This window comes from Equus przewalskii, chromosome 7, assembly GCF_037783145.1.
Source record: "Equus przewalskii isolate Varuska chromosome 7, EquPr2, whole genome shotgun sequence".
Lineage (NCBI taxonomy): Eukaryota > Metazoa > Chordata > Mammalia > Perissodactyla > Equidae > Equus > Equus przewalskii.
This window is the reverse complement of record NC_091837.1, coordinates 73,676,559-73,702,475: the sequence shown is the minus strand read 5'-3', so window position 1 is coordinate 73,702,475 and position 25,917 is coordinate 73,676,559. Positions and strand designations below refer to the sequence as shown.

The 25,917-nt window shown below is 38.4% G+C and overlaps 1 protein-coding gene across 1 annotated transcript in view; it reads left to right on the top strand.

Moving 5' to 3' along the window:
• The window catches only part of MBD2 (methyl-CpG binding domain protein 2), a 73,461-nt gene extending 48,026 nt beyond the window's left edge, over positions 1 to 25,435 (top strand). The window contains exons 4-7 of the mRNA XM_008514657.2: positions 15,605 to 15,695; positions 16,989 to 17,166; positions 21,063 to 21,201; positions 24,963 to 25,435. Of these exons, the coding sequence (XP_008512879.2) occupies positions 15,605 to 15,695; positions 16,989 to 17,166; positions 21,063 to 21,189 (396 nt within the window). The 3' untranslated portion in view covers positions 21,190 to 21,201; positions 24,963 to 25,435. The remainder of the gene's footprint in view (positions 1 to 15,604; positions 15,696 to 16,988; positions 17,167 to 21,062; positions 21,202 to 24,962) is intronic.
• The last annotated feature ends 482 nt before the right edge of the window (positions 25,436 to 25,917 follow it).

Below are 25,917 nucleotides of genomic sequence, written 5' to 3'. Positions count from 1 at the left end.
AAATCAAATACTAAAAAACTTATGTTTCCAAATGGTAGTTTCTTATTTTTTATGTCTTCTAATCTCATTTCCAGAAGTATTTGTTCTCAATTCTGGTCATTTCCCTTTATAATTACTTCTATATTTCTGAATAATATACTTATTATAATACTTCTTTGTTTGTTAATTTTAGACAGTATTTCTTGACTTCCCACCATAGTAGATGAGTACATATTTCTCTCTCTGTTTTCACGCTCCCAGCATAGTTGTATCATACTTTTAATTCAATAGGTTGAATAGTCAGGGATTACATTATTGTGACTGAAAATATTCATGAGTAGGGGAGGTAATACTCTATCATCACATCAGAATTGCCTTCATAATTCTTTGCTGTTATTGTTAATCTTAAGAATTTTATACTAGGTTTCCTTTGTAATTATAGTTAATCTTTCCTAATGCTTTAACATTTCTGCCATGTGCCCATCAACAATATTTTCCTTATGCTGAAATCCTTGGGGTTCCCTCTTGTGTTTTTCCGGGAGTCACCTCTGCTCCCCTTCACTCTGGATTCAGTCCCTGGTCTTGCCGTGTAGCTGTAGCTCTGGGGATTTCCTTTGTTGTGCAGCTGCATTGCAGTTTGTTTTCTGGATTTCTGTCTTCCTCTGTCTTAGTATATGCCCTCAATTGATAATAAATCCTCCAGTAGCTTTTTAATAAAATGTAATAGGAGGTAATGTTTTTGAGAAGCTCCACATTAGACATAACTTTATTTCACCTGGACATGGTCAAGTTTGTCTGGGTATGAAATCCTAGATTGAAAAATCATTTTCCCTGCAGTTTTGAAGGCATTGCATCATTGTTCTCTATCTTCAGTGTTGCTGAAGAGAAGTCCAACGCCATGCTGAATCTCTACTCCTCTTTTATGGTCCTTTTTTTTTCCCCCTCTCTGAAAGTGTTTAGTATATTTATGATTTAAAAAAATTCCATACTGTGTGCCTTTTAGGCCTTTTTTCATTCACAGGGTACTCAGTAGGTGATATAGGTGACTCCTGTCGTTTGTGTGAGAAATTTTCTTGTGTCATTGCTTCCCCTCTTCTCTGGAACCCCCAACTTTCTATTCTCTCTTTACGTAAGTTGGGTATTAGCCATGTTAGAATTTTCCTATTTCTATTTTTATATTTTCCATCTTATTGTTGTTGTTGTTTTACTTTCTGAGATATTTTCTTGATTTTAGCTTTTAGTCCTTTTTTGAATTTTTGATTTTGGTGATCGTATTTTTAATTTCCAGCAGCTCTTTCTTGGCTTTTATATATAAAATTTTGTTGTTCTTGTTTTATGCATATAATCTCTCTTCTTACCTCTCTGAATATGTTAATTTTAAGGATATGTTTTATTTGTTTGATGTTTGGTTTTTCTCTGTCCCCTGCATTGAGTGTTTTGTTGTTGATTTTAGGTTGTGTTCTGTGTTGGCTATTATGGTTATTGCTTCAATGATTACTCTAGTACATGTTTTTAGTTTTTGGTTTTCCCCAGCAGTAGAATTGCTGGGTCATAGAGCATGCACGTAATCAGTTTTATTAGATACTACCAAATAGTTTTCCAAAGTGGTTATACAAAGTTACACTTCTATCAGCAGTGTGCAGTTGCTTCAAGTCCTTGTCAACTCTTGGCATTTTCAGTCTTTAAAATTTTAAACATTGTGGTATGTGTTTAGGGGTATTTTGTTACAGTTTTAACTTGAATTTCTTTGGTAACTAATGTTATTGAGCACTGTTTAGAAGTTTATTGGTTATATAGATAACCTTTCTTTTGAAGTACCTATTCAAGCCTTTCATGGATTGTTCTATTACATTGTTTGTCTTTTTTTCATTGACTTGTGGGAGTTCTTTATATATTCTGGATATGAGTCCTTTGTCAGATATATATATCACAAATACCTCCTCCCAGTTTATGGCTTACCTTTTTTACTCTCCTAATGGTGTCTTTTGATAAATATAAGTGGAGGTGGGATAGAGACTAGGAGAGTGCAGAGGTGGGGGCTTCTCGGGTGCTAGTAATATTCTATTTCTTGATCTGGGTGGTAGTTACACAAGTGTGTTTACTTTATGAAACTTTAGTGAGCTGTATACTTATATTTTTAATATTTTCTGTATGTAATACTTCAATAAAGACTTACAAAAAGTAAAGAACATGCTTTAATATATCAGTCTCTTCCTTTGTATTTCTGTGTTTAAGAAATTTTTGCTTACTCCAAGGTTATCAATATATTACCTTATGTCCTCTATGGTCTACAATCCTTGACTTTGTGTATGATGTGAGATGAATTTATTTCTTTTCCCATACGGATATCCAGTTGACCAAGCACCATTTACTGAAAAGACTATTCTTTGCCATTGTTCTGCATTGTCATCTCTGTCATAAATGAAATGCTTATAAATGGGAAAGTCAGTTTTTGGACTCCCTATTCTATTCCTGTGATCGATTTGTACATATGAATCTGGTTCTACACTCTGTTCTATTTCATTGGTCTATTTGTCTCTTCTTCTCCAATACTTCACTCTTAATACTACTATACTTTTATAAAAAGTCTTAATATCTGACACAGTAAGTTTTCCAGCTTTGTTATTCTTGGTTCAAGATTATCTTGGTTAATCTTGGCTTTTTGCGTTTCCACATACATTTTAGATTCAGCTTGTCCAGTCTTCTCCAAAACCTGCTAGGATTTAAATCTATATATCAATTTGGGAGAGAATTAACATTTTTACAGTACTAGGTCTTAAAAATCATGAATCTTGTATATCCCTCCATTAAGATTTTATAGTTTTCAATTGAGAGATCTTACACATCTTTAATTGATTTCTAGATATTTGATTTTTTTGATGCTACTCTAAGTGATATTAAAGAAAATTTACTTTCTAATTATCTATTACTAATATGTAGAAATAAGTTGATTTTGAATATTAACTGTGTATTCAGGCACCTTCCTAAGTTCATTTATTAAATCATCTGTGAGGCTGTTGGATTTTATACATGAGCATACAAACGTGTCATCTGCAAATGAAAGTTTTATTTCTTCCTTGCCAATCCTTAAACCTTTTGATTTTTTTTCCCTTGTCTTATTTCACTGGCCAGTGCACTTCCAATGAACCTTGAATAGAAGTGATAACAGATATCCTTGTCTCATTTGTGATACCAGAGAACATTTCTCCATTAAATATGATGGTTGTTGTAGGGTTTTTTGTAAATATTCTTTGTCAGATTAAGGAAATTCACTTCTATTCCTAGTTTACTAAAAATATTTTTCGTGAATGGATATTGAATTTTATCCAGTTCTTTTTCTCTACCTAGTTAAATGATAAAATGATTTTTATTCTTTATTCTGTTAATATAGTGAGTTACAGTAATTGGTTTATGTGGTGAATTGGAGCACTTGATTTTTTTGGATGTTAAACAAACCTTGAATTCCTGGATTAAGCCCAGTGTGGTCGTGATGTATTATCCTTGTTATCGCTGTTTAGGTTTGCTCTTCACAGGAGACATTCACTCGCATTTTTCTTGTAATTTTCGTCTCAAGCTTTAGTATTAAGTTTTGCTGGCCTTGTAGAATAAGCTGGGAATTGATCTCTCTTTTAATATTCTCTGGAAGAGTTTGTATAATATCAATACTTGTTTTTAAATGTTTGGAAGAATTAATTGTGAAGCCATCTCAGCCTAAGGTTTTTTTGTTTTCTTTTGTTTTTTAAATGGGAAAGATTGAAATTACAGATTCAATTTATTTAATAGGTACATGGTTGAATATTCATATTTTCTATTTCTTCTTGCACTAATTTTGAGAACTTGTTTTTCTAGCAATTTGTGCATTTCATAATTTTCTAATTTAGTGGTATCAGGTTCATAATATTTTCTAGTAATATTTTTAGTATTTCTAGTGTCTGTTGTGATATCCTCTTTTCTCTGATGTTGGTAGTATCTAGATTAGAGGTGGCATGAAGTACTGGGGAGAGTTTTTTAGCTAACGTCTGCTGCCAATCCTCCTCTTTTTGCTGAGGAAGACTGGCCCTGAGCTAACATCCATGCCCATCTTCCTCTACTTTATATATGGGACGCCTGCCACAGCATGGCTTGTCAAACAGTGCCATGTCCACACCCGGGATCCAAACTGGTGAACCCCGGCTCGCCAAAGTGGAATGCTTAACTGCTGCACCACCGGGCCGACCCCTGGGGAGAGCTTTTTAAGCAAGTTTTGAACTCAGTCTATACATGTACTTTTCCCCAAACTCGAATTTTATCATCAAATCTATTGATAAGATAACTTATTTTATAGAAGTTAGTTTATTATAATGGGTTATGCTTTCTCTTATTTGACACATTTTTTTGAAGTAATCTTATAGTAAAATTGGGACCTTTGTTTTCTCTATATCTATATTTACTTGCTATTTTTTTGCTCTTTCTTTTTATTTTCAGTTTTCTGAGTCACTTTATTTTTAGATGTTTCTTGCATAAAACATATAGTTGAGTGTTTTTTTCCCCATCTAATCTTAGGGTCTTTTGTTCTTTTGTGGGTGGGTTTACCGTTACATTTATTGATACTGCAAATATGTTTGGTCTTAATTCTATCATTGTGTTCATATACTGTTTTTAATATTTTATTGTCATTTTCTGGTGTTTCTATTTTTATTCTGTGGTCTGAGTTTTCCATTTAAACTCATACTTCTGGGAATTTTGAGAATTTATAACCTGATTTTAGATCTAGAGGTTGCTTGATGTCATATTTTAAACAGTACATGTGTACTTCTATTTCTTGATTTATCGATATTAAAAAGGAAATAATGTCCCACTATAAAAATGAGGAATTAATTTACACCATTGAAATTAGTTTCAAGAAAGCTTTTCTGAAGAACATCTCTTCTGACAAACAACTAATGATAGCTCTATCTATTAGAGGTCAAAGTTCCTGCAGTCGAATGGGTTTTGAAGTTATTAATTCACTTATTCAACAGCATATATTGCTGATTATATTACAGGTGCTGTATAAACACAAAAATCAGATATGCACCCTGTTCTTCTAAAACTTTCAATCTAATAAGGAAAGCAAACCCTGAACAAATAGCTCCAAGTGTGCTGAAAGGTGACAAATAAGTGAGGAGTAGTGAAGGAGTAGACCTAAGTCCCTAAATGGATCTATGTGCAGTAAGAGTATTGTGCTTATTACTTTTCCCATGGGAGTAGCACATGAAAACTTATAGGTATCATGAATGAGTATTCTCATTCCATGGTCATCTTAAGATAATGATGCCTTTTCACTTGACAAGTATAGCACACCCATTCTGTAAGTTAGAGAGTATTCATGACAAAATTTAGACAAGCAGCTACGGCAGATGGTCACCACAGCTTCATCCTCCTCAACTCTAACCTTTGCCTTTTGCTCCAGTTTTCCATCCTCTTTAGCATAAATTATCTTTTGCCTTAACAAGAGATCTCACTGTAGTTTGCACAGCCACATGAATCAAGCTTTTCCTTGATATACATAATAATTTTCTTGTCATTATCCTGCCTTTTCTTCCTAGGCCACTCTCACAAAATAAGAGGGTAGCTCATGTTTGACTTTTGATGTTTGCAGGCCATGGTATTTAAGTTAAATTGTTTTTGCTGACCAAAACTAGACAACTCAGATATCATTTGGGGTTGATTTGAAATGGAGCAGTTTATAGACTGGACAGCAAATTCCTCCTGGGCAGGAAACCCATTCCTCTTTATAGCCCAAACCTGGTATCTTGCATGTTCAGCTTTTCATGAGTCAGTGAATATAAAGGACGTATTTTCTGGGTTTTGCCTTAGTCTACAAATACATGACAAGATCCTTTGCTCTTTGATTAGATTTAGCAAAAGCTTTAGAGGAGTGAATACAATATTCATTGAATTTATGAAATCCTAACATTAGAAATATTCTGAGCAAGTCAATAAAAAATTAATATTATATTTCTCATTTTTTATTAGTGTTTTGATAACCTTCTGAGATAGATAAGGCAGTTTCTATTTTACTAGTGAAAATACATCCAATGAGATTAAGTGACATGCATAAGACAGCACCTCTATTTAATGGCTGAGTCAGGACTAAAGCATTTAGCTCCCAAACCAGTGTTATTTCCGTTACCCTGGCCTCCCTCTACTTAGCCATAAATTTATCCCACCAACATTTGAGTGCCAACTATGTATCTAGCATCATGCTCTTGACAGAAATGAAGACTGTGCAGATTAAAACTCTTAAAATGGTGAGATTTTTAAGGTATCTTTTGGTTCTTCTATTTTACAAAGTTTTAACACTTTTGTCTTCACATACTTTAAAAGGTCTATCATATATCTTATGTATTTTAAATATTTGTCCTCACTAGGAAAAAAATGCTTATAGTCTTATTTCTTTGAGAATTACTGTAAGAAGTTTTAATTTGTTGCTTAAGAGGAAGAGAAAATACAGGAACATACAGAGAACCATCATAAAAGGCACTTTCATAAGTGTCCTAACAGCAGGTGGTCCCAACAGTGAAGTGGGGCAAAGGAGGCTTGAGTCAGGAATTGGATTTGGTAATTAGAAGGTTACTGTGACCTTGGGCAGGTCAGTGTTAATGTAATAGTAGGAGGAGAGTCCAGGTTAGAAGGAAAAGAATGACTGGAAGGTGAAGAAATAAGATGGAGAGTTTCTCTTCTTGTGGAAGAAGGGTGATAGACATGGTTTGAGGGAGAAGGAGTGTGAATAAGGACATTTTTTAGATTATCAGTGTTGAGTGTATCTGTCACTTCAAGGGAAGAAGCCCAAGGAGAGGAAGGAAAAAAATGGAAAATGTTGGAGGAGAAGTTGGTAAATTGATGCGGCAAGATTAGGAGGAGGCAAGAGAAGATGTGACCAAGAGCCAAGTGACCAAGATAATGAAAGGAAGACATCAGGATGCTTATTCCTCTGAGATAGGAGAGAAGTAAAGGAAGGGTGAAATGGTTCAGAGGAGATCTGGGGGGGAAGGGAGGATATCTTAGAGGCCCAGGGCCTTTAGGCTTGAAGTCCTGGCTTTTCTAGTCAGCCATGGAGGCAATCAATACAGACTTCTTGGCTTAAGAGCTAACATTCAGCTTATGGTATTCAAAATAAACAATAAGAAATAGTTCAGATAGACGAGTTTTAGATGAACTTTGCTTAGTTTCATTATTGAAATTTCAGTGTGTTTCTATATAGTCAGTTTATTTTTTTTCCAATGGATATTATAATTTCAAGAGGCAAAGGAAGACGCATTTTAAGATAATATATGAGGACTAAGATAAGTTCTAAGTTTTTGTGTGGCTCAGTTTGGGGAGATACTTTTTCCCTGGGCTTTTAGTTTAGAATTGGCCAGGCCCTAATGATAGCTACATACTAAGAATTTATGGAAATTAACATGTTCAAAATCAACTCGTTTGTTCTATTTTGTTGCTGTACCTATATTTGAACACCTAAAGTCATTCTGAATGGAGCTGTGCCTTTCTCAATAGTCAGTGTCAGATTTGCACATGCGTATGGTCTCTGATCCTGTGGTAATAACGGAGAGCTCCTTCCAAAATCTGCACATGCAGATGTCTTCTAACTTAACCGACTGGGATATAAAATATCGTGTTTCAGTCGTTGGAACCCTACATCTTCCAATGGAAATCATATTATAGGGGCTGGCCCCATGGTCTAGTGGTCAAGTTCAGTGTGCTCTGCTTCAGTGGCCAGGTTTGGTTCCCAGGCATGGACCTACAGTGCTTGTCGGTAGCCATGTTGTGGCAGTGACCCACAAGCAAAATAGAGGAAGATTGGCACAGATGTCAGCTCAGGGTGAATCTTCCTCAGAAAAAAAAGAAATGTTCTCATAAATGGTTCTGTTATCTCAGACCAGCCCATAAAAGATCATTTAATCAAAAGTGTGTCTGAATTATTAAAAGTAATTACTGTTTATAACCATGTTTCTATCAGGAAGTGTGTTAAATTTCAACTCCCAAGGTAAAAACTATTTCTCCCACCTCTGCTTTATCTTACTCACTCCCTAGTTGTCTGGCAGTGAGAAAACAGGCACCCAGCTCCAAGCCACATAGGGTGGTCCTCACAAGTCTGAGGAAGGAGGAGCTGGGATAGGGACTCTTGAAAGTTGAGACAGGAGCTGGCTGCAGTGATGGCATATGCCAATGGACGGCTCCCCTTTCTGTTTCAGCTATGAGATCTGGGTGCCTGCCATTGTAAACCTCCTGGCCTCTTTCTCTTTCTCCCCTTAGTGATTCTCAACCAGACCTGATTCTGTCCCATATACTGGGAGAAATTTGGCAATGTTCAGAGACATTTTTGGTTGTCAGAACTGAGGTGGTGCTACTGGGATCTAGTGGGTATAAGCCAGGGACACTGCTAAACATCCATACAAAGATTTATCCAACCCAAAATGTTAATAATGCCGAGACTGAGAAACTCTGCCCTAGGCCATTGCAGCTGATTCCCGTTTTTTTCCCCTCCTTGCTTCAGTGCAGAACAGAAATGTAGTTTATGTTCCTTAATTCTCTCCTACCTTCTATTCTTGAAACAAGCTCAGAGCCCTTTTGAGGTTTTTCTAAGGGCTTTACCATCATTACAACATGGAAAAAGATGGAGTAAAAATAACAAGAAAATTACAGTTTCAGGACATCTTAATTAAAAGCTATCCATGTTACCCACTGGACTTTAAATAGAACAAAATTCTGACCCTTCTCTAGACTTCAGTCCACTCTTCCCATTAGAGTTTCCTCGTTTCCTAGGCTTCCCTCCTTCCTTACCCATGCTGCTCAACTGTGGAGAACCTGGGCAGTCATCTTTTCACTGGTCCTCCAAAAGAGGAACAACAGGAGGGATGAAAAACCCTTGGGTTATTTTAGCGAGGAGTGAAGGGAAGGGTCCTTTGTATTGCATAGATCCAGCCAGAACTATTTTCTGTTGCCCTTCTTCTTTTAAGAAATTCATAGAATGAGGTTATGAGTATTGCTGTGCAGCACAGGGGCTCCTTTCTCTACTTGTCTCTTCTCCTTTCCACCCCTGCACTGCACTTATCACCACCGCTGGCTCCATGGGCACGTGACCTGTGCAGTTGCACAGAGCCCTGTGCTTACAAGGGCCCCATGTCTGACTGAATGCTCTGCTGTTGCCATCATGAAATTCTTAATACTTTTGGAACAAGGGGTCTCACGTTTGTTTTCACTTTGTTCTGGATCCTGCAAATTACGTTGTCAGTTCTGCTTACCAAAATCCTCCCAACCAACTTTGGTCTTTCGTGAGAGGCAGTCTGGCTTGGATGAGAAGAGAGGAAGGGTTTTAAGATACTTGTAGTTACAAGGAAATCCCAGCTGAAGATCTGGGAGCGAAGGGCAGATTCATATGTATGTGCTCAGTCTTCATTTGTGAATACTCACCTTTTAGAGTTGATTATTTTTTGCTTTGTTGATATTTATTAATTTTAACAAGATGACAAATTACTTATTAAGTACTTTTGTATGATCAGCAGTGTGCTAGAAGCCATGGGTGAAACTAAATAATAAAATGATGCTTGTTCTCTACTGGGCATGTTCAAGTGTTTATAAAACCTCCTCATTTAGTTTCTGTAACTCTTTGAGATTGTTTTATCATCCCACTCCAAAGAGTAGGAAACTGATATTGAGACAGGTTAAGCTAGTTGTCTAACTTTATAAAGCTAGTAAATGGCAAAGCAAGGATTTGAATCCAGGCCGTTCTGACTCTGAAGCCCAATCCCATTCACTCCTCTACTCAGAAGTTCATTCTTCCTACTCTCTGAGTTCACCGTCAATATGAGGCCATCAGTAGACATAGAAGGTCAATTTCTTTTCATCAGTGAATTTTTTAAAACCCCATACAGACACATCAATGCTTTTCAAATTAAATATAATGGTGGATGAAAATAATATTGGTATATTTCATGTAGCTGCTTTTCATTGTGTTCATGAGAAATACATATTAGCATAATTAACCTAAAACAGTATTCTCACAGAAAAAATTCAAAAGCCGTCAGCTGTCTATGCTTAGTAAATCACTCTCTCTCTCCTGTGTTGTGAAATATCTACTACTACTCTATAGTTAGTGTGACTTATCTGAAAGTGTTTCTTTGGAATAAGGGTCTCAGTCCTTAATTTCCATCCACCAAATAAAAATTTGGTGTTCATTGTGGTTGATATTTGCAATTAATTCTAAGAAAGCTAATTTGCAGAGAATATATTTTATGCCAATTCTTTGGTTTTATCATGTGAGCTACCTGAAATTATGGTTTGATATCTTCCTAAAACTCTGTGCCAGCTTTAGCCTAAATGTATTACATGCCTGGGTCTCTTGATTCTGCATGAGGAGGAGGCAGGCATCTGCCCAGATCATCTACAACTGACGACTTACATAGTTGCTTACTAGGTAAATAGATAAAGAGTAACTTGCTAATTTTCTTAGCATTTACTGATCTTTTATCAGCCTTTAGTTTCATGAGAAGGAGGGTCTGAGGCCTTTTACTATATGATATAACACAGAGCCAAGCATGTCAATGTCCTTCCAGAGCTTTTATTGTTAAGATCAGGACTGTTGAATCACACTGACCTGAGTTTTAATTCCAGCTGCACCACTGACTAGTTGTGCAACCTTTGGTAAGTTACTGTAAATCGCACTAATAATACATTCTTCAAAATGCCGTAGGGAAAATGAACTGAATTACTGTATGTAAAGCACTGGGCACACTGCCAGGCCTAAGGAAAGGGCTTGGTGGGTAAGTGGTAGTTGTCTTCCTCCCCCTCTTATTCCACCAAGAGAATATGACTGGGCATAAACAGAACTTTAGGTAAGCCCTTTCTCTGTTCACACCTAAACAATTTGATATACTCTTAAATATGCTTTGACTCATGTCCTCCTGCAGTGAAAAATAGGCAAATATCTTCCTCCAGTCTTCTACGAGGAGAGGATAGAATAACGTATTTTTTGTCTTCTAGTGTAATCAGGAATAAAATTCAGAGATCTCGGTGATCAGTGAGCACCAGCTCTATGTGCACTACCATTCTCTCAACGCAAACCAAACCAGTCTCTCTGAAGCTGAGATCCCTGGGCCTGCGGCAGGGTCACCTAAGACTCTTGTATAACAGAGAGAAAATGAAACTAGTTCCCTCACCCCAGACCTACTGAACAGAATCTCTGGGGCCGAGGCCTTGGAGTATAAGCCACCCCGGTTATTCTTCCATATAAAAACATTTAGAAATACTTCTCTGTGCTCTCTGTCTCACTTCCTTGCCTTTGCTTAAACTATTTCCTCAGCTTGGAGTAGCCTTTCCTCGTTTAGAGAATTCTTACACACTTTTCAAGAGCTACTTCTTCCTAAAAGCCTTCCCAGATTTTCCCCAACTGAAGTTAATTTTGTATCTTCATTATTGTGGTTATCACAGTCTACCTTGTAGTGTTTTGCTAGTTTTCCACCAATCAGTAAGCTCCTAGAGGGCAGTGATTGCCGATTATCCTAATAACCACCCTAGCAACATACTTTGCGCACCATGGGTGCTCAGAGAATATTTATTGAATTTGGATTGATCTTCTAATTGCTTTTAGAGGATAGATAAAGCACATGCAGCTGTGGCTCCACTGATGTCACAGATGTACTTATTACATCCATGGGAGGAGCAAAGGCGTAGAGATGAACTCTAGTTTCTAGTAAGATGATTTCTTCAAAGTTGCACTGCCCCTGTCACTGATATTTTAGGCACTTTTTTGGTTCTGGATGACTTTTAATCCCATCCTATGCTTCTCCATCATCTGGTTTACTGGATAGGGCATTGCCCAGACCATTGGCAATGTAAAGTGATGCACACATGGGAGCTATCCAATGGAGGGTGACAAAGAGAAGAAGATATTATGAGACACCTGGGGAGTCTGATTAGCAGGGATTGGACAGGGATGTAATAACTGAAGGTGATAGCACATTTTGGGAGTTACTCCAAATATTAAATCACTGCCCGCTATAGGTATTATGTTGATTATTTGGCCTCACACCAAGCAGCAAGATTAAGTTGAGAAAAATCATTGGATTTAGCAGGTGAAATCAGATTTTCAGTGGGTTCATTAGAATTTATGAAAGCAGTAGTGTTTATGAAAGTGTGGTGGTAGAGACTAGATAGCTACTGTAGAGGGGAACTCATTACAAATATAGGGAAACTTGTCTTTTCAATATTATTGTCTTTAGACTTTTAATGGTTGGGGTAGTAATACTGTGAGAAGAACTCCAGATGACCACAATTAATCACCTAGTAAAAACATGGAATTCATAAATGAGTCGATCAGGACATTTTAAATTTAGGCAAAGAAAGACCTCTCCCCTCCCCTGCTCCCCTCTAAAGCATTCAGGGCCATAAAGTGTCTAGAGATAGTGAGAAAAGGTCATTGAATTTGTTAAGAGGAGGTGACTGACTTTTAGAGTGAATTTAGTGAAAATTCATGGAAAAGGGGATGGGTAATAAAGTTGAAATGGGCCTGGGGGAATAGAGATAGTGCATATTCATCATTCCTTGAGGAATTTGAGGAATTGGCTTGGACAGAAAAAGAAAATGGTAATTATATCAGCTGGATGAAGTTTGTGTTTACAAAGAACCAGAGAGTACAATTCCAGCACCGCAAAGAATTGCCCTTGTGCCAACCCTGTGTAGTCAGACCCCTAGCCCCTGGTAGCCATCCAATAGTTTTGCCTTTTTCAGAATGTCATATAAACTAAATCAAACAGTATGGAAAAGACTGGCTTCTTCACTTACCAAAATGCCTGCTCTATATAAATTTTTAAGATATTTTAAAATGCAAATAATCCCCCCTCCCAAAAACAAGTAAACAAAACAAAACAGGTAGGAATCTGAGAAGATGGATGTAGAGAAGGTGAGTTAGGAACATACTGAGATGTAGAGACATTTATCTCATGAAGACTATTTCACTTCTCATGAAAATTAGGTGAGTTTATTAGCTTTGAATGAATGGTGGAAAGGAGGAAGAGGAGGCAGTGGTGACCCTGACCAGTTAAATGTTTTCTTTTCTCAAACTGGCCTCCTTTCCTTCTCTGACATTTCTCACTTCCTCCCCCCTCCCCTGGGAGGAATACGCACACACGCAAGCACGCATGCACACATACATAAGCATACATGATGTATGTATCTCTATTTGCATGGCATAAGCATTTCATTTATAAAGAGGTCATCAGTGCATATCAGATTCAACTTCAGACTTAGTTGAGGGCTATCAGATGACATGTGGTAGTACCAGGACTTAATGTAATCTAGAGCCGAACATTTGCCTCTCAATGCAAGATTTCTTTTGTAAAATTTTCCTTTCTAAATTTTTGTATCATTTCCCTTCTTATTAACAGGAATTTAAAAATTAAGAACTAAAAATGTTATGGGGCCGGCCCCGTGGCTGAGTGGTTAAGTTCTCACGCTCCGCTTTGGCGGCCCAGGGTTTCGCTGGTTCGGATCCTGTGTGTGGACATGGCACCGCTCATCAAGCCATGCTGAGGTGGTGTCCCATATATCACAACTAGAAGGACCCACAACTAAAATATACAACTATGTGCTGGGGGGATTTGGGGAGAAAAAGCAGAAAAAATTAAAGAACTGAAAATGATAGAATGTAAAAAATTTAACTTTTGATATCTGGAATTGGAGTTTTTAGGTGTAAAGTATTAGCAATCATATCTGTACATGCTATGTGTTTTGGTAGTGTTGATTTATTTTTTTCAAATTAAATTATATATCTGAATATAATTTTATTATAGAAGTACTTATTAATCTCGTACTTACTGATTCCTCTGAATACTTTTTCCTTAGGAATTAACTGGCTTTTGTTTTCCTTGTTTTTTCCTATAGTTGTGATATTCAAAGCATAGGTGATGTTATTCTACCAAAGAGGAAACAGAAAGCAGGCCAAGTTTCCTGGGACATTTATCACATTCATTAATTATCACCTTCACCTATTTTCACCCGTGATGATCATTCGCGTCATCTTATTCTTGACTCGTTCACATTGACCACATACTCTGTTGATGATGTAACTTGCAGGGAGATGTAAGGAGATGTTACCATGTGCCAAAGGTCCTCAGAGGATAGGCAAGCATTCTGTTGCAGGTTACTCTTGGTGCTAGCATTGAGGTTATTATAAATCCAACATATTGCTCTTCTGCCATAAATAGAATTATTTTACTGTATCTTCTCTTTTGTATGGAGGGCAGTTATCTGTCACTTTACATATACCCAGAAGTCAGAATATAAGCCTGAAAAGCCCTTAGCATGGCCAAAACTTGCTAAAAGTAAATGCAGTAAACCATATGCCTACTACGTGACAGGTGGTTTACATATATGGCTATATTTAATCCCTACAGTAATATTATTGTGATAGTCGTTGCTGCCACGTTTTACAGAAGAGGAAGTTGAAGTTTCTGAGGTTCTAGAACTTGTCCAAGGTCATACCTCTAGAGCTGGAGTTCTGCCTTGCGTTTGTGTATCCCTTAAGATCCTCATTCTGAGTCCAGTTACTCCCATTTTCAGTCACTCACTCACGCAAATATTTTTTCAGTACCTGCTATGTGACAGGTCCTCGGTATCAGGATTAAAGACAGATATACAGAGTCCTAAGGAATTGCTTTATCTGTTTTTTGGCTGCAGTAGATACAAAACAGACTAGAAAAGAGATGAGGCTTGAGGACCAAGACATTGTCTATCTTATCAACAGTTCATCCACAGGGCAAGCACAGCACATAGCAGGAGCTCTATAAATATATGTTGAATGGATGAATGACATCGCTGAGAAGTAATAGCTAACTGGGAGAGAGAATAAAGTATAGAAAGGAGATAAAATCAAATAGCAGAACTGTCTTGGGCCATTGAGTGTTTGAATAAGCAATTGCATACCTCAGAAGCCCCACAGGGCATGAAGAGCCTTCAGTGTGCTCACTGATGCCCAGAATAATGACCTGGGGCCACTGAGTGACTAAGGTGACCCAGGCTCTGTGCAACAGAGAGAAAGCCATTCATGAATGCGACATCTTGTTTAAAAAGCAAGGAAGTAGGTACGACATTTTAGAAAAGTTTCCATAAAAACTGGCCCCTTTTTCCCTTAAAGTGTGCTAAAGGGCTAAACTTTAGTGTCTTGGAAAAATCACATACATGGAGGAGCTCTTTCCCTAATGATATTGGATAAAGGGGTGTTACATAATATAATTTGTTTTCTCTGATAAATTATAACACTAAATTTTCATGCCAAATGAATCTATAAAAAATTCAAGTTGTATTCTTTGGAAGATACTTCATGAAGAACTATATAGAGTATATAGCATATAACAATCTGTAGTACTGTAACAAGGGAATAGGTTGCATAAAATAACAAAACAACATTTTTTGAGTAATATCATTTGAAAGAATTATGATATGTTGAAGTAACTCATGTTTGGAGCATCATTTAGCTTTTTGTAAGAAAAAAATGGGGTAATTAGGAACCTATTGAAATGATTTCAATTTCATTATTCAACAGCATCGATGCGCTACTTTCTTGTTCCAAGAATGTATCTATTAACAGTGATGTTTTGCCTTACAGCTTTTCTGGGAGAAGAGGCTACAAGGACTTAGTGCATCAGATGTAACAGAACAAATTATAAAAACCATGGAACTCCCTAAAGGTCTTCAAGGTATTATCCAAGTTCAGTTGAGCAGTACCTACTGTGTGCCAGGCTCTGTGTTAGATGCTGCAGTCAGAAATGACTGAGACAAGTCATTTACTTTGTGGGATTGCCTTGCTGGATGACACACCTCTTGTGTTTTAGTAAACCCAGAGGAAATGTCATGAAAAGCTTGTATGTTGCAGCGATGCCTCAGTGCAGTATATTACCTGAGATTTTTTTCTGTGTAAAAATTTTGGCTTTAGGTGAGGTTCATCATATAAACTAACTCCTGTGCTACTTTTAGAACCAAATGCAGCTGAGTGCCAGAATTTCCCAAGCTTCCTGCTCAAAGCAGCATCTGGCCCCAGCACTTGCTCTTTCTCTGCTCTCTTATCAAAAGAACACCTAACAGCTCGCCTTCTGCCTCTCTCTCCACAAACTGCTGCTGTAGGTGGCAATGGGAACAGGTGCACCTTGGTCCAGGAACAGCAGCAAGTGGGATCTGGGCTGGAAAGCTCAGTTGCTAGTGCGCCTGTCATATCATATGTTAATTCCAAGTTCTAGAGAAGCATTATTTTTCAAGTATTATAACTTTAGCTTCTGAATCTTGATATACTGTGGATTGCTCAAAATACTCATAATTCATGGTTAGAATATTATCTCATCCCTCTATGTTCTTGGAAATTATTGCTTTAGTGTAACAAGTTTAGGACTCTAAGCAATGCATCTTAATGTGGCCAGGGTGCCAGTCTCTTACAAGTAGTCAAGGTGTACAATTATCAAATCTATTAACTTGGATATTTTGTTGGGTTTTTGAAAAAGCTGTTAAAGCTGCAGGTACAGAATGCTTGCTTTGGCTTTTCCTTTGAAGTCCCCAAACAAAGATAGTGTTGAGATACTGCTAGAAATTAACGTTGAAATTGACAGGAGAAACTCTTCCAGCATTCCAGGGATACATTAATAGGGATACTTGAGTTTAATATGATTTTAGAAGGGACTTAGATCATTAAAATAATTGACCTTGCTTGAGGAAATGTAGCCAACTTTTAAACAGTCTAGTACCTTGGAAAATGTTATTTAAAGTTATATTAAACTTTTATTAAAGTGCTCAGCTATTTTATTACGATTTCTTTAATGTTAATTCTTTGGTGTATAATAACTGTTAAGTAGATATAATCTTATCCTTTGCTGCTTTGGCTTGTGTCAGTTTTAAATATATGACCCCAAAAGAACATAAAAGTATCAGTTGTTTTAGGTTACATAAGGTTTGCTCAGCACATCTAGAAGTTTCCTTTAACTAGCACGTATTTCTAATTGCAGGAGTTGGTCCAGGTAGTAACGATGAGACCCTTTTGTCTGCTGTTGCCAGCGCTTTGCACACAAGCTCTGCACCCATCACAGGGCAAGTCTCGGCTGCTGTGGAAAAGAACCCCGCTGTTTGGCTTAACACATCTCAACCCCTCTGCAAGGCTTTCATTGTCACAGATGAAGACATTAGGTAAGGCCCTTCAACGGAACTTCAAAATCTTGTTGTTTACATTTGATAAATTTTATACTGCCTTTTAGGTTCAATGGCACATCTAGGAAGAGATGAGTCAATCAGAAAGTTATACTTTTTTTTTCACAAAGCTTTTGTGAAACTACTCAAGGTGATATAGGACATTTAAAACAAATACATGTGTGAAAAGGCAGAAGTGCTGCGTATAAGGGGTATCAGCACCATCGTGTCCAAAGGATGGACCAGTCTTACTCTGCGCATCAGTTTTGCAGTGTCTTTTGCAGTTTGGGGTGGTGCCTTTTTGCTCTGAAGAACCCTCCGTTCAGCCGTGCCTTTTGTGATTGCTTCCTGCATTGGTTTGTCTACAGACTAGTCTCTCTTTGAAGCAGATCCGAGCCAGGCTGCTTTCAGCTCAGTTGTGTTTCCACAGGTCAATTACTTGTCTTGATTATGGTTACTTCACTTCAGCTCAATTTAGAGATTTGTTTATCTCTACTTCATGTTGTTTCTAGTAAAGATTTAAGGTGGCTCCAAAGACACACACACACACAAAAAGCCAGGTGAGAAGTAAAAGGGAAAGATCAAGCAAAGGGTGAAGCAATGAAACAGCCAGGAAGGAGGAAGGACAGAGCTGCAGCTAACATTTTTCACTCTTTCCAAGGCTGGGCCACAAATGAGGTTTTTAGCAGCAAATAGTGGAAGGAAAACATACAACTCAGACTGATAATACCCAGAAAGTATAAGCAAACCGTTGCTCAGGAGAAGCAAAACTATTCCAGATATTCAGACCACAAAGAAATTCTTATATGGGATTTATGAACCTCAGTATCATTACTTTATAATGATAGTATAATGATAGCATTCTGTATTTTCCTCAAAAATAGGAGAGTGTGTATACTTCCCTACTTCTATCCTCTGAGTGTAAATCAGAAAGTGTTACTGGAGTAATATTCCTAGACAAAACCAGCAGATGGCACTTTTGAATCACATAATTAAAAAATACGTTTTATATGTATATATTTTTTTCCAAATCTGTAAAAGCTGGCATGAGAATGTTTTTAAATGCGTGAGTCTAGCGAGGTATATAATCAGAAAGCCCTTCCTGGGTTTTAAAGTAGTTCCTTTTGCAAAGATGTAGAATGGTTTGAAGTTGATTCAGATGCCTTGTTTACATAGAATTTATGATCAGCATTATTTTTTAAGAAAAACAAAATGTAAAATCAAGGAGAGGAATCAACTTGCCCCTCGGATTATTCTTACCCTTGAGGAAGGAAATTACTTGGCGATGAGTTCTTATCTGTCTTGGAATGAGTACCCAGTTACTCAGCAGGGATCTCACCGGGTCATTATGGTTGTTGACTGAGCTTCTCTGAGCGATAGCACAGGAATGTTGATGGCTTCACCACCAGATCTTTTGATAGTAGAGGAAACTATCTCCAAACCAGATCTGGATGATTTCCTCTTAGAATAAACTTGTCTAACAAATTACCCATTTGATTTAATTGTCAAGTTACAAATTCTCACAAATTTAGTGCTTAAAACAACTCCCGTTTATAGCTCACAGTTCCATAGGTTAGAAGTCTGAGCCAGGCATGACTGGATTCTCTGCTCAGGCTGCCAAGGCTGAAATCAGTGTTTGTTGGACTGCATTCTCTTCTGGAGCTTGGGGTCCTCTTTCAACTCCTATGGTTGTTGCAGAATTCATTTCCTTGTAGCTGTAGGACTGAGGCCCCTGTTCCCTTGTTGGCTATGGGGTGGGGGCTATTCTCAGCTGTTAGAGGCTGCTGGCAGTTCCCTGCCCCATGGCTCCCTCCATATTCCCTTTCCCACTTCTTTCAGGAAGGGCTAAAATGCTTTTAGGGGCTCTTCTTTCTAGGTCAGGCCCCCTAAGATAATCTCTTTTGATTAACTCAAAGTCAGTTGATTAGTAACCTAATCATGGAGTGATAGCCCATCATATTCACAAGTTCTGCCTGCCTGAAGGGGAGGGAATTATACAAGGAGTGTACATAGGAGTGGGGCAGGGGCCTCTTTGGGACTGTGTTAGAACTATGCCTACCACAATGGGCAAATGCTTTAATTTCAGCTTTCACAAATATGGGAAATAATGCTCAGTACAACAGAGAATCAATGGTAAATGTTAGAGTTTAAGATAGAGTTCTCTAGCTAAAAGCACTATTGGCTCCATTTTCTTTGTCTTCCTAATGGGATTATTCTTGGGCAGTTGTGGAGATTCTCATACTCTGTTATTAGGAGTCAAAGACTGCCAATGAGACTGACATGCTATTTGTCATAAACCTTGAGCCACTGAGCCAGAGGCAAGACTAACTATATAAGAAATAAACAACATGTTCTTCTTGACCCTGCAACACTACATGAAAATCTGTCTAACTTGTTTCTTTTAATATGACAGCGCCTATACAGCTCAGACTAACTCAGTGACAGCCTCTCTCTTTTTGAAAATTCATTTAAAAAGTAGAAGTCTATACCTTTTAATTCTTTGTATTGTTTTTAGAGTTTAATAAAGATAACATCTAACGTTTTTGTGGCTACACAATATATGTTAACTTGACCACCTTGGACAGAGTTTCATGAGCTAAAGAGACATGTAGGCTGGAATATATAAATGTAGCTTTACAACTGGTCCAGCACCCAAGGAGTGAATAACTCAGTGAATCTTAGTGGAGTCTTCCGGAACATCGCTCCTCTACGCTTCTGCTTTCCCAGATTTGGGGCAGTGCTACAATTTGTCTTTCTCAATTACTGATAGAGAAAATCACTTTTTTTTCAGTAGAGCCCTCAGTATTCCTTGCTACATCTCTTCCTTGTCACTGGGCTGCTCCATCTCCCACTCTGTGTCCATCCTAACCACCTTTCCTCTGGTCTCAGGAGGCATTTCGTCCTTAATCAGGGCTAACTCCCTGACCTGTGCCTTTTACTCTCTCCCTTTCTTGTTATTTCTAAGATTTTTACTTACCAGTCTTCTCCCTTCTCTTGTGTTTCTTCAATCTTTGCCTCTCCACTTGGTTCTGGATGTGACTTTCTGTTTACCATCTTTGCTTGCTAGAACTGTTTTAGGAATCCTTCTCTTGCCCTGTCAGCGAGCTCCTCTCAAATTTTTTCTGCTTTTTTAAGATAACTGCAGACCAATAACCTTTCTTCATATGCTTTGCTTTCCATCTATTTCAGAACCTTTCTTTATGACTTGGCATTATTAACTCTCACTTTTGAGGTCCCACTGCAATCCCCAAGACACAGACAAACTTGTGGCATATTCTTAACTTACTCAGCTCATCTCAGTTGAAGAGATGCCTTTCAGCTTCTGTCCTTTGCATATGGGATTGTGTGGTCTTGGCTCGTTCTTGATAGCCTGTTGCCAGCAGGGCTGGGAACCCAGGAGAGAACTCTGACTGGCTTTCCCCTAAGATGGCCATGGAACGCGAGACTAAATCCTGGCTCATCCTGCCCCCACTTCCTCCATGTTTCTCGGTGCTTCACTGAACAAATACCTTTTCCTTCTTTATTTTCAATGTTACTTCCCTCTTCTATCTCTGCTTCCAAGTTATTTCTAATTATCCTTTATAAGAATAACCCCAAATCTACACACACTTGAAATTCTTGAAGCTGGAAAGGTCACTGAAATAAATCTACTCCCACGAAAATGCTCTGTGAGATGAGCATGTGCCTGTCTGAATATCCTTCTTTTTGGCAAGGCTCATCTCCTGTGTGATTTGGTTTTATGAGTGTAGAAGAAACTTTTGCAAAGTCTAAGCAGAAGGAAGTATATTTTCCTCAGGAATTTTTATGATTTTGGAGTAAAGATAAACTTTAGTAGCAGGTTCGTATTTCCATTACTTGCCAAATTATCAGTATCTTTTTATTCTATTTTTATAAAGGAAACAGGAAGAGCGAGTACAACAAGTGCGTAAGAAATTGGAAGAAGCCCTGATGGCAGACATCTTGTCACGAACTGCTGACACAGAAGAGATGGATCTGGAAATGGACAGTGGAGATGAAGCCTAAGAATATGATCAGGTAAACTAACCAGAGAGAGACTTGGAACTTGAGAGGTTTCATTTTCTTGCTTCCACCCACTGTAGCCAGCCCCAGCAGTGAATAAAAAGGCTTCTCCTATGCATAGGTTGTACATGTGCTCTTGTTTGGCCCCCTCTGTATTTAAGGACGATAAAAGTTATTTCATTCTTTTGTCCTCATTATGTAAAGACAGTCACACCCCTGAAGCCACTTGCAAGGGATCTAGCCTCCTTTATTAGTGCAGGGTGGAAAACCTCCAAGGTGTCATTAGAGAAAATGCGTCATTAGAGAAAAGTAGGGAGGAATGAGTGCAGGAGACGAAGCGGGCTATCATCTCTACCACAATAGTTTTCTGGGGTCTATTGTCCCCGCTTTAACATTATGGCCACAATGTAGCAAAATCCGTTCCTTCTCTTAGGTTGTCTCTAGCACAGACTTGATGCAGGGAGAATGAGAAGGACATTCCAAATTATAATAAATAATTTCTCTTAAAAAATACAAATTTTGATCCTATCCTAAACTCACATGTGAGTTTCATGGGCTCTGTTCCATTGGGGTATATATTCTCTTCAGATGATTACACTCAAATCTTCAAGGATTTTTGTAGCATCTTGCTTCCCAACTTCTATCCTGCTTTGTTTTGGCAGGCCTTGTCTTACTTTCTGCCACCCAAGGCAGATTGTGTTCTCTGAAGCCAAAATTGAGAGGGTGGGAGCTGGGGAGGTGGGAAGAGAAAGAGAAGGAGACTGAGAGAGAGAAAGAGCAGAGTGAGTTGGAGTTCTCCCTCTGTAGTTGTCTTGGAACCCTCCCTCCCCATCGTCCCTTTCAGTCTGGGGACTTGCACCTCGTCCTAATAGTCATTCTTGCATTCCGTGGGGGACACAATCATACAGTCCCTATGCTCACAAAACTTTAAGCACAGTGGTATTAAACAAATGCTCATGTAACTATATAATTACCAACTGTGATAAGGGCTGTAAAGAAAAAACAGAGGTGCTGTGAGAGCTGGTGGCAGGGGAGCTAACGATGTGAAGGGCCAAAGAGGCTCTCTGAGGAAAAGACATTTACTTTGAGCCTGAAAGACAATAGGAGTGAGCTGGGAAAGTCTGGGTAAAAAGTGTTCCCATCAGAAGAAACAGCAAGGAGAACTTGGTTCCTTTAAGGAGCAAAGAAAAGATCACTATGGTTGGAGTGCAGGAAGTCTGGGGAGGTGGGGAGAACACGGAGGTGAATCTAATCATGCTGAGCCTTGTGGACTGTTGCTAAGGGTTTTGAGCTTTATTGTTAAAACCACTGAGAATCCACTGAAGGCTAACTGATCAGATTTGCTTACTCACAAGATGCCTATGACTGCTGCATGAGAAAAAGGCCTGGAGTGGGGAAAGCTTGCAGCTGGAAGACCACTAAGGAGGCTGGTGGAGTCCGGCAAGAGATGACGGTGGCTTCACAAGGGTGTTGGCAGTGGGTGTGGAGAAAAAAGAGGAAAAGGGAGATTTGAGATGTATTTGGAGATAGACTCGACTTGACCAAACAGTTGATAGACCAGGTGGAAGTGAGGGTGAGAGAGTGGCCCGGATGACTCCAGGTTTTTCCCTTGAGCAGCGGGTGGAGGGGAGGGGCTCTCACTTGGTAGAGGGATAGGCTGAGGGTATTGAGTGTAGCGACCATGAGGTCATTGTTGATGCTATGTTCCCTTCTCATCCGTGACTTTGCCTTAATTCAGGAAGTGGCTCATGCCACAGTGATACAGAAACAGGAAATAAATACGATGTCTTACATTTACATATTCAATGACAGTAGCGCCATTTAGTCACACAGTTTCCTGACCACACAGAACCATTTGAATCCAGTTCAGTGCTATTTTAAGTCTTTTTTTTTTTTCCTTATTGCGGACAGGAAGATGCCGTTTTGACTCTGAATCTTGTTTTCCTCCTTGGCAAGGATGTGTTTTATGGGCTTTGACGAGTGTACTTAGTACGTGTAAAGTTTTTCAGAGGGAAAGTCTCAGGGTGTTTCCTTTGCCCCAAGATTCAGCCACGCTGTCCCCGAGCGCAGTACGAGAATCCGGCACTGCGCCTGCGCCCCGGCACGACCGACTCTCGGAAAGCCCTCCTCTTTTTCAGAGCTTTTCGGCTTTTGGTTGTTTCTCAGACTTTTCTCCTGAAAATAATTTAAGGTCGTCAAGGGTCGTCTAATTGAGCCTTTACTAGACGCTTGCTTTACAGATGACTTTGCAGACTGTTGTCAAGGCAGCCCCCTACGTTATGCAAGCAAGCGTGGGTTTTAGGCGCTAGGCACGTCGCTCATATGACAGCTGCCGCTGCTCATTGCCTGGTCAGATATGGTTAACGGTGGTAACAAACTAATTAATGTGTGTGATTAGAGTTTTAATATATACTTAAAAAGCAGCTATTATTTTGGCATGTTTAATAGGGAGAGATTCATATTATATATATTATATTTTAAACTTGAAAATGGCATTATTAGACCAGGCCATTAGACTTGTAGATTGTCGAAGATTTAGAAGTACGTCTTAGTTATAAAAATTAAATTCATCTGACTCACTAATTTAGCCCCAAATACACCTAAAGTGTTTAATAATCCAGAGCACTCACACGTGACTTAATTAGATGTCTATAATAAGCCCTGGAATAGGTAGGACTCAGCTCACCAAAGGTGGGGACATGGCGAAGTTCACCTGGCTGCTAAGAGAGGGAAACTATAACATGCAGTTCCACTTAGGTCCGTCAACCTCACCATGCCACGGCTCTTTCTGATGCTCCTTATTAGCAAGGTGGACGTTTATTTGTTATATATATATGTATGTGTAACCTAAATAACAGGTTGAGATTTACTGTGTTACTTAAGATTTTACAGTCATAGAGAAATGCCAGGTTATCAAACATTTTTGGAGTGATTGCAAGAAGAAAACTATAAAAACAAAGGTATTAAAATACTACGAAGGAGAGAGAGTATCAAATACATAATTAGTTCAATTTGCAATTGCACAGTACCATTTCACCCAGGTTAAATGATAGCAAGACTTTGGTGCATGTCTATCATCTGTAAATATTCTGAAGTAAAATAAATCATTGTAGGGGCCGGCCTGGTGGCACAGCGGTTAAGCGCACATGTTCCACTCTGGCGGCCTGGGGTTCACCGGTTAGGGTCCCGGGTGCAGAAATGGCACCGCTTGGCAAAAGCCATGCTGTGGTAGGCGTCCCAAGTATAAAGCAGAGGAAGATGGGCATCAATGTTAGCTCAGGGCCAGTCTTCCTCAGCAAAAAGAGGAGAATTGGCAACAGTTAGCTCAGGGCTAATCTTCCTCAATAAATAAATAAATAAATAAATAAATCTTTGTGAAGTAAAATACATCATTGTTGGAAATTTTCTTAAATTCTCTCAAAAGTGTTTGGATTTAGCTGTGTCTATTATATTTTTTCATTCGTATGCCCTACGATTTCTCTTTTTATGCTGATTTCGTTACTTATAGATAGAAAATGTTTGCATAAGCATCCAAAGGGATGCACACGAGTTCTTGAATGGCATGAGGCTTACCGATTATCAAAATAAAACACTTGAAACACTGGGAGGATATGCTGAGCACTTTTTGTGTACAAAGTGCTGTAACTGAATGCTAATCAAGGCTTTAAAAATGCGAGTCTAACTGAGATTTAGCCCCTAATCACTTTTTCAAGTTTTGCTGGCCTCTCACCTGAGAAATCATTGAATCACTTAAATTTGTTTGTCTTTCTTTACAGGTAACTTTCGATCGACGTCCCCCAAGAGCAAATTCCTAGAATTGAACAAACACGTTTCCACTGGGTTTTGCCTGTAAGAAAAAAATGTACCCGAGCACATAGAGCTTTTTAATAGCACTAACCAATGCCTTTTTAGATGTATTTTTGATGTATATATCTATTATTCAAAATATGATGTTTATTTTGAGTCCTAGGACTTAAAAAGAGTCTTTTGTAATATCAAGAAGGACCCTTAAGAGGAAGCTGAGCTTTTGATGCCAGGTGCAATCTACTGGAAATGTAGCACTTACATAAAATATTTGTTTCCCCCCCAGTTTTCATATGAGCAGATCAGGAGTACCAAATAAATTTCCCAATTAAAGATTATTGTGACTTCACTGTATATAAACAGATTTTTATACTTTATTGAAAGAGGACACCTGTACATTCTTCCATCATCACTGTAAAGACAAATAAATGATTATATTCACAGACTCATTGGAATTCTTTCTGTTAAAGAGCACACACCATAAGTAGCCCCTCCTTAGGATTCCTGATTACATTCAACTGTGGTCCCTGGGCCTTAGGTTTGAAATGGAGGTGGTAGGAAATAGTTCATGCATTTGCAGCATGCCTCCAGATATTGCGAGAATTGTGCTGCTTTCACCAGAATTCTAAGTTGTCATCTAGCATAGGTAATTTTTTTTCTTTGCCTGTGACTAGTACTTTTGTTATTTCTATAAAAATAAGGCATTTTCTTCCCTTGGCTGTGAATTATGTACACAAATAACCTTTGGATGTTACTAGAAGTCTGTTTGTGGTTTTTTTCTAGATCATTTTGCATTTTCTAATGTCCACTAGCTTACTAGGTTAACAGGTGCAGGTCAGACCCTTTGCCACAGAGAGGCAGCTTTCTAAGCAGAGTTGCTTAACGAACTTCACTAGTCAGTACCCAGCCTCCAAAGTATTAACGTTT